General features: G+C 42.4%; 1 protein-coding gene across 1 annotated transcript in view; it reads right to left on the minus strand.

Annotated features, from left to right (window-relative positions):
• Positions 1 to 7,147, minus strand: part of Fam124b (family with sequence similarity 124 member B) — a 15,525-nt gene extending 8,378 nt beyond the window's left edge. Inside the window, exon 1 of the mRNA XM_021197241.2 lies at positions 6,204 to 7,147. Coding sequence (XP_021052900.1) covers positions 6,204 to 6,935 — 732 coding nt within the window. The 5' untranslated portion in view covers positions 6,936 to 7,147. The remainder of the gene's footprint in view (positions 1 to 6,203) is intronic.
• Between the last annotated feature and the right edge of the window lie 2,169 nt (positions 7,148 to 9,316).

Here is a 9,316-nt window from a genome sequence, read left to right on the forward strand (position 1 = left end):
GAAAGAAAGAAAGAAAGAAAGAAAGAAAGAAAGAAAGAAAGAAAGAAAGAAAGAAAGAAAGAAAGAAAGAAAGAAAGAAAGAAAGAAAAGGGAAAGTGAAGGGAATATCTTTTTCTTTTTTCCATACAGATTGATGTTTCTGTAATCTTCCTAAGCTAGAGGGGGGAACAAAAGAGAGAAGAAAACCCTTGTCAATCCAGAAATGTAATGTGGCTGGTTGAAACTAGAAGTTTCCAAAGGAAACATGATACTGAGTGACTGGGACAAATCCCTGGAGGGGAAATAAGTCTTCTCTTGCTAAAAAGACAAATGGAAATGCATTTATTGGAAACATGATCACTGGGAGCTTATCTTTCTAAGAAATTGAGCACAGACTGAGAGTAAGGTTTTCCCAAGTTCAGAAGACATCAGCAGCTATGATGAACAGGGAGAACGCCCAGCCCGCATTTGCAAGTTTCAACTTGAAAAACATGAGAAAATGCATCAGAGAAGATTCAACTATTGAGGAGCAGGCTGGTACCTGTGAAGGTAAACAGCGCCATGTCTCACTGATGGGTGGCTTTCCACAAAGGAGAGAATGGTAGAATCAAACTAAACAGACAAGAGGAGACTCTCAAGTAGCACAGACTTACTGAAGAGTAGAAAACCTTTTCCGATTAGCTGTGGTTTTAAAACCTCCTTAATCCACTAACAAACCTCCAATGCTAAGCTGCTATTCTATAGCAGCCAATACCCTGAGCCACGCCTGCTAAGCACAGCATAACCCAGGTACCTAGTTAGTGCAGATATGAGGGAAAGTGTATCACTGAGTGCAGATATGAGGGAAAGTGTATCACTGAGTGCAGATATGAGGGAAAGTGTATCACTGACTGCAGATATGAGGGAAAGTGTATTACTGAGTGCAGATATGAGGGAAAGTGTATTACTGAGTGCAGATATGAGGGAAAGTATCACTGAGTGCAGATATGAGGGAAAGTGTATTACTGAGTGCAGATATGAGGGAAAGTGTATTACTGAGTGCAGATATGAGGGAAAGTGTATTACTGAGTGCAGATATGAGGGAAACTGTATTACTTAGTGCAGATATGAGGGAAAGTGTATCACTGAGTGCAGATATGAGGGAAAGTGTATCACTGAGTGCAGATATGAGGGAAAGTGTATCACTGAGTGCAGATATGAGGGAAAGTGTATTACTTAGTGCAGATATGAGGGAAAGTGTATCACTGAGTGCAGATATGAGGGAAAGTGTATCCCTGAGAGCAGACATAAGGAAAAGTGTATCACTGAGGTGAGTCAGGTATAGGGATGGTGAATGGAAACACAAGAAAACAAAGAAGAGAGGGTAATAAAGTCTGTGTGAGTATGGGTTAGAGATGCAGATATGAAGAAAGGAAGTCTGAAAATGAGTTGCTTATTTCTAGAGAAATAATATTGCATAATTCCTCTTATATGAAATGCCTTAAAGGGGTGAATTCAGGAAGACAGAACAGAGTGCAGTTTGCCCAGCACTGGTAGCGAAAAGGAATAATGAATTCAGCTTAGTGAGGACAGAGTCTTGAGTTGGGCTTTAGGGATGATATTACTTAGCAAGAGAGCTAACGGCCTTCTGACACACACAGGCAGCAACTGCTCTACTTTCTCATGGCTTCCGGACGTTTCTACATTACAAAGCACTTGCATGTTTGTTCTTACGTTTGACTCTCATAATACAAATCATACATGTCGGTGTTGTTCACAGGCTCCATCAACCTAGGAACTAAAGTTAGAATAGAAACTATTCCTCAAGTATTCACTCATAAAAGAAGGCACGTGCACCCCATATACTAAGCAGTATTTTGGATAATACCCTCATAGAAGTGAACTAGAAAAGATGACTTCCTTCTTTAAAAAAAAAAAAAAGATTTATTTATTATTATATCTAAGCACACTGTAGCTGTCTTCAGACACATGTGGTTGCTAGGATTTGAACTCAGGACCTTCTCTCCAGCCCAATGAATTCCTTCTTGATGCTCATACCCCATCATGGATTATATTTCTGATGACCTGGCCTTTGGCTGTCTGTTCATCCACATGCCACGGTATCTTTCCCTTTACTGCAGCTACATGCTGCCTCAGGCAATGTGCTATATGTGCCTTGCTAAGGAAGTATTGTACTATGCACTGTCTCTTCCACTGAAAAAATATTTTCTCTGTGCAGTATCCAGCTCCCTTCTGCATCATCTAACTCATGCATGACTCCTCAGCGCTTCTTAACAACATTTCTCCATGGCCTCCTGGATTTAGCAGTGGAGACACTCAGGCCCCTTTGCCCTATGGAGGAGTTATCTATGGAGTAGTTAATTTGTAATTATGATTCTCCCAGTGATAGACATTATTTTCTTATCTTAAGCACTCAGCACTTGCCTCCTCCACACGGATAGTCATTAAAGACCTTTATGGTCTTGGGATAGTTCCATACATCAGCATGATGTCACACAGCATCTAAGGCAAAGGTCAGATCTTTGCTTAGGACTAAGTCCATTCATAAAACTCCACTCTTTGAGTACAACCATCATTTCAGAAGAGAGAATCTATTCTACATTGGTCCAATTAGAGTCTAGTCCAGAAACTTTATTGGGTCATTATGAACTGATTATAGAGCCAAGAGCAAGGTAGGAAAGCAGAGAGCTTGGTCCTAAGTGTGCTATTTAAGGCCCAGACCACTTAGTTACAAAAGCCAGGGCATTCATCATCCATTCCTATTGTCCTAACATTGATCCCAAGAAAGTTTACACTGGGTTTTGCATTCTAAAAAATCTCACTTCATTCTAAGAGAAACAATGGGTGTACTATAGCTATAGTGTGCCAACTTCTACAGCATAGCATAGTCTAGTGTTTTGAACGCTTTATTCAAACATTTTTAGGACAAGAAATAGCAGTAGGATTTTCTAGAAAAGTGTAGAATCATAGATACAAAACAATCAAGAAGTGACCAAAACCCAGGGTTTTGGGGTAGTGACCATGTGCACAAATCAGAATCCAAGGGAGGCCACAAGAATGAAGGACACATGCCGAGTCCCTACTTAATTGGTGTTGAGACTCTTGAATCACCCTGAGACAACAGGGTTATTTTCATATTCCTGCCTGGATCTCCTTTCCCCCAAAAACTTCACTAGTCTCCCCAAATTTGATTCAACTTCCCAAAGTAACTAATTGTATAGTGGAGTCTCCCAGTTAAACATCACTTAGCCTTCACAGTAGGAGCAAATGAGGACATGTTCCCTGCTGTCTGCCAGGGATGCTTATTTTAAGTTCTGGAAATTAACCAGAACTAAATGTGAAAGTTCAGATGGCCTGGAAACTGGGGAGTTGTGCATGAAGCATCTGAAAGAAAGAACGTCTCTCCATCTTTCCTAAGCATGAAGTAATAAACGAGGCAGTTGCTTGGTGACCAAAGTGTATGTGTGGAGGTCAGAGGACAATTCTGTGAGAAATGCTTCTCACCTTCCACCACATGAGTCCTAGAGTTTGAACTTAGGTCCTTGGGCTTGGCACAACCACCTTTACCAGCAGAGCATCTCTCACACTGGGTCAGTTTCTAAATTCTTTTCTCTGTAAGACAAAGAACCCACAAAAGAAGCCCGGATTCCCCAGTAATACATCTGACAACAGATCTGGGGGTCCCTTCCCAGCTTTCTGACAACAGGTCTGGGGGTCCCTTCCCAGCTTTTTGGAGCTTTCACTTTTGTTGAATAAATATGCCCTGCATTTTACTCAAAAGAAAAAAAGAATTTAGGAATTATGTTAGAATACATATAATTCATGTTTTATTAACTAAAGCAACAATTGTGTTGGTTAGTGTTATTGAGTACACTAGGCCTTAAGGGGAGTGGGTTCTCATCATTTCCCAAGGACAGACACCATGAGATATTGCTTTGACGGTTATTTACCTCCTCTGCATTTACAAGCCCACAGACTGCCACCACACTGCCCATCCTCTATTGCCCACCCTTGTGATGCCACCATCAGTCAAAAGAGACATTAAGAGCTAATAGAGAAACCCTAGCTGTATCTTGGACAACCAGCTGTGCCCCAGTCTTCTCATCTGTTGACAAGAATGATAGTGACTCCAGAGGTTATTATAATGATTAAATAAAATTAATGATTTGAAAATCATAGTTCAGTGCATAAGATGCACAACAGTAGCTAAAATATAATGATGTGCAATTGTAAGTGTTATGTCATTTCGTGCCAATCAACAACCTTAGTACAGGAAGATGCCAGTATCACCTTCATTGAGCTAAGGTCACAACAGCTACTAAGCATCAAAGCTTAGCTGCCACATCATATGCTATAAGGGACAGTACACAGCAACCATCATAATTAGGTAAACACTTGGCTGCGTTCAGCATTGGTAGGGTGGCTGTAAAGGGTGGTTTTCGGACTTTCTTTAGAAGCCATTCTGGGTGCTGAACTTGATTTGTGCTTAAATTGGACAGTAGCAGAAAATGCTGCCAAATGAAGCTAATAGTATCACAAACCTAACTTTCCCAAACACCATTACGCCTTTCCCTTCCTTGGGTCTGTGGAAAGAGCTCCTGACACTGTTGCCAGAGCATCCATCAGCCCCCTGGGAGGACCCATGGTACCTCACAGACCAGCCCTTTCTTCTTAAGTGGAGCATTCCCTATTCTTTCTATTCTTTTCTCAGTGTGCTTGCCACACTCTGGCTTTACTCCTTTAATAAAGCTCCCTCCCTGTCACATGGTTGTTCTCCATGCAGATTTTTGGTATGATTTTTCTCTGCTTCTTCTCTGTCTCCCTCCTCTGGGCAGTTGCTGAGATTTATAGCTTGCCTGCCCTAAGCTGCTGTTGCTTCTTCTGTTGCCACTTTTCTTCTTCTTCTTCTTCTTCTTCTTCTTCTTCTTCTTCTTCTTCTTCTTCTTCTTCTTCTTCTTCTTCTTCTTCTTCTTCTTCTTCTTCTTCTTCTNTCTTCTTCTTCTTCTTCTTCTTCTTCTTCTTCTTCTTCTTCTTCTTCTTCTTCTTTTTCTTCTTCTTCTTCTTCTTCTTCCTTCTTCCTCCTCCTCCTCCTTCTTCTCCTCCTCCTCCTCCTTCTCCTCTTCCTCCTCCTCCTTCCCTTCCTCTTCTTCCTCTTCCTCTTCTTCCTTCCCCACCTCTTCCTCCTTCTCTCCAAGAAATTTGTCTTTGAGTCTCCATTTGAGTCTTTAATTCTTTTATTATCAAGATTAAGAACCAACAACTCCACTGCCCCAGAGACATGTTACAACTCTGGCAAAATGCTCCAAAATTTTACTGACTCTGAGTGGGCAGTGTATATGGATGGGTGGGTGACAGGTATGGTAAGGGCATTCAGGGGAAGAAGTACCATCAGAGTCTTGGGTTTTTTAGCTATAAGATCACACAAATCAGATATTTCTCATCTGTCGCAGGTAGTGCCTGTATAGTTTAAAGTCTGTGACAGTCAACTGCAGTATTTGATTCGCTTCTCACAATGAGCTCTTTTTTGTTTTAAGAAAGGCTTTGGGTCTTCCCAGACTTGCTGGCGTAAAAGGCCTGGGATGGGCAAGTTTAAAATCTCCCTAGTTTCTTAGTATGCAATCAGGTTGGAAAACCTCTGACTGAATCAGCTCCAAGGTCCATCCAGATAATAACACCACACTTTGCCATGTCCTGACAGGAATGAGGTTATTTTAAAGAAATACTTGTGCCCCTTCCTTTAGCTTTCAGACTAATGGGGAAGTGGATTCCAAGAAATTTGAATTTCCTCAAGAATCTCATGTTGACCAGATGGTAAAGCTGGGGCCCTGAGGGCAGCCGGGATGGGGGTGGGGGGTGACTCCCAGAGATTTGACATAGTCTTGACAAACTTGCCTGGCTGTCCTGCAGGAGAGGCTGAGGCTGAGACAATGGATGGATTATGGTTGGGACCACACCCCGACCGAGACTGCTTAGGCATACTTCTTGCCCTCTATTTAAACTTAAACTTCATGGGGGGCGGGGGAGGACAGGAGGGGATTGGACCGCTTCACTTGTTCAATGTAGCCACTTTGAATAAATCTTCTTTCTCTATCTTCCTCTACTATTCCTCATTTTAATTGGCCTGCAATGGATGAATGGCCAAGTCTAGCTTGTTTGAGCTCCCTGGGTCCTGGATCTGACCCTACCAAACCCGGAACACCCCACAAATGAACAAAATGAAATACCTGCAGCAGAATCTTGTTGCCATCATAGTCCTGAGTCTGCCACCTCGCGCTGCTGATGGGAACACACGGATTGGGTAGAAGAGGCACCAGCTGGCCGATCTCTTGAACCCTGAACTGCAGCACAGTAGACTCCTTGGGATCTACTGACATGCCCAGGGGCAGCTGCTTCAGAGAGAGCTGGAGGCTGAAGCCCTCCGTGGTATAGAGGACAAAGTAACAGAAGTCGCTCTTTTGCACAGTGGCGTCTCTCTGTAGGAGCATCTCATAGAGTCTGATGGCATCTTCGTAGTTATCAAAACTGCAATACAGAGTCACCCTGAGGATGTCAGTGCCACAATTCACCGGCCTCATGCCCCACACTGGCATCTGGTTGTGCAGACTGTAGAATTCCTGATTGGCAGGGAGATAAGAACAAGACCTTCCCTGGGCATGCTGGGTAGGGAAACCCTGCCAGGGTGAACGTTGTAGGAAGTCCATGACTCGAAACAAGCGTTCCTGTCCCAGGCTTTCCTGAAGGAAGAGCAAAACAGACATTCCCGGGAAGCGGGCCTTCCGCGGGTGGTACTTTTCATGGTAATTCACTGGCCTGGCCCTTTCTGACACCAGGAAGAGACGCACCTCTGGGCAGATACAATCCAGGAGTTGGTCCAGAGCCTGCTGCAGAAGCAAACCATTCCCAGTGTCGGCAAGAAGATGCACAGTCAAGGCTAGAGGTTCCTGTATCTCATCCATGGCGGGCCCACAGCTCAGCCTTTTAGGAAGAACTAAGGCCTCACGCAGAGCCCTCAGACACTATAAAATCTTCAGCAACTTCTGAACCAAGTTCTTCACGGGATCACACATGCTCCTGGCTTCCTCCAGTGCTCCAGCAGGGAATGTCACTCAAGTGTGGAGTCTGCTACACACAACAGAGTCGCTCTGTGTCATCCGGTCTGGGCAGATGTAACTATTTGCTTGGCTTTCTTAGGCATTCCCCAGGGTTTCTGTTTGACCTAAAAACCTATAATGCTGAGACCCACGCCCAGTGGGTGGTTCTTACATTCAACTCAATAGAGGAAATGACCAGGCCGAAAGGAACAGGAGGCGGCTCTGTTGTGCTGATAGCAATCTGTAGCTCTGTTACACTGAAGAGACATCCATTTGGTGGACCACAATGGGCTCTGACTTCCTACTTAAATATCCTGATGTTTACAGTGGCCTCCCAGGCCACCTGAATAGAATGTGGTCTTTAAAACAACTCCCCAGTCTTATCTGCATGCCAGCGACTTGTTTCTGATCATTTTATACTAAGTCACAAAGAAGAGATATTTTGTCTACATTGTGTTGGCCTCACTGAAAAAGTGCCTGGTTGAATTTAGAGTCTAGATGTGCTTAAAAGACATTAAAAAACGAAGTCACCTTGGATTCAGACAAGTGAGCCTACCTATATCAGTAGTAATTGTGTCTTCCTACTGAGGATCTGTTAATGAACTGCCATAAAACGTCCTATCAATTGATTTAATCAGCCAACAAGCCTACAAAGAAGAGGGTAATTATTCCCCAGTTGCTGACAAGAAACTGAGGCATAGAAAAAAAAAGAAAGAAAAAAAAATCAAGTAACTTTGCAAAACTCACACTGTGAAGTGGCTGAAGTCTTTGAACACAAGATATTCAATGCTACCTCTCTGGAGCTGAGAAGGCAAGCAACGATTTCTTTTCTCTTGTGGTGAGGAAAAGCTGCCATGTCAACTTCCTGTTAGATACAGGCTGGTGAATCTTAAATAGAAGGATGCCCCACCGTTGACATAATCACCTAATCTGTTCCTAAATTCTTTAATAGTCAAGCCTAGTAGCAACTACATATGATCCCAGGATTCAGGAGGCCGAGACAGGGGGATCATTGTGAGTTCAAGGCTAGTTGGGCCCTGTAGAAGGCACTCTAGGCTCTATTTCAAACCTCTAGTGCAACAAACAACAACAACAACAACAACAAAATGCTATTCTGATAGTTGTGCTCTGGCTGGCCCGGATATGTATCGATTTCTAAATGTGAGTATGATTTAAAGGAAGCTATGGATGCTACAGGATATGCTGTGACTCTCTAATTAGTTCAAAACCAATTTCCTCTAACTTTAATATACATGGGTTCCTTCAGTAGTGGGAAAGTTATGATCCCATGCTTTGATAATGGGCTGAGAACTCACTCTAGTTCTAAAGAGAGACACCTTTGCCCCTCCATAGCTAAGAATGGAGCAGTGGAGACAACCCCAGGAGAAGACCAGTAAGGAATCTCCCAGCTGAGTCTGCATAGCTGCTGGCTACATTCATAGGTCTACATTGTAAAATTCTCAAAGGCACAAGGGAGAAGAAATAGGCTCTTTCTCTCCCTGACTTGACCAAAGCATTTTGGACTGCAGAGAAGCCGAGGTAGAAGCTTATGGGCCTGCCACTTAGTAACAGGAGAATGACCAAATTTAAAGTCAAAATTTCATGGGAAAAATATCATCTCCATCCAAATCTACCCACAATTTTAATCAATTGAATTCTGTAATCCTGAAATTTCTGTATTAGAAAATTATAGAAATGTAATTTGTAACAGACTAATTGTTTTTAAATGTCCACATAAAACTTAGTAATTAGATTAATTTTGCTTTAACTATCTGGGAATTGTTAGAGAATTGTTAGAGGGCTTTTTTTTTCTTAAAGCATAGCTCTCAAATGTTAAGGAAAGAAGAAGCCACCTCTTAATTCATGTCACATGCTGACATTTGAAAACTGGAGTCCTCTTTCCTCAGTATAAGACCCTTTCCTCTCCCACAACCTGCCTCTATCTCTTCTGAGTCACTTTAGACCAAACCCTAGTTCTTGAAAGAACTTTTGAAATTCTTAAAATAGCATAAAGAACTCTAAATGTTTGAAGAGAAAAACCCTACCCCTGAGTCAAAAAAATTAACTCATTAACTCACGGCATTTTGTCTAACACAGAGACTAAAGCCTTCCATCCAATGTTCCTTTTCCCTGTGGCGTGTTATTGTGTTTATAGATAGATAGATAGATAGATAGATAGATAGATAGATAGATAGATAGATAGATAGGAAGATAGATAGATAGGAAGATAGATAGATAGGAAGATA

Source organism: Mus pahari, chromosome 5 (assembly GCF_900095145.1).
Source record: "Mus pahari chromosome 5, PAHARI_EIJ_v1.1, whole genome shotgun sequence".
NCBI lineage: Eukaryota > Metazoa > Chordata > Mammalia > Rodentia > Muridae > Mus > Mus pahari.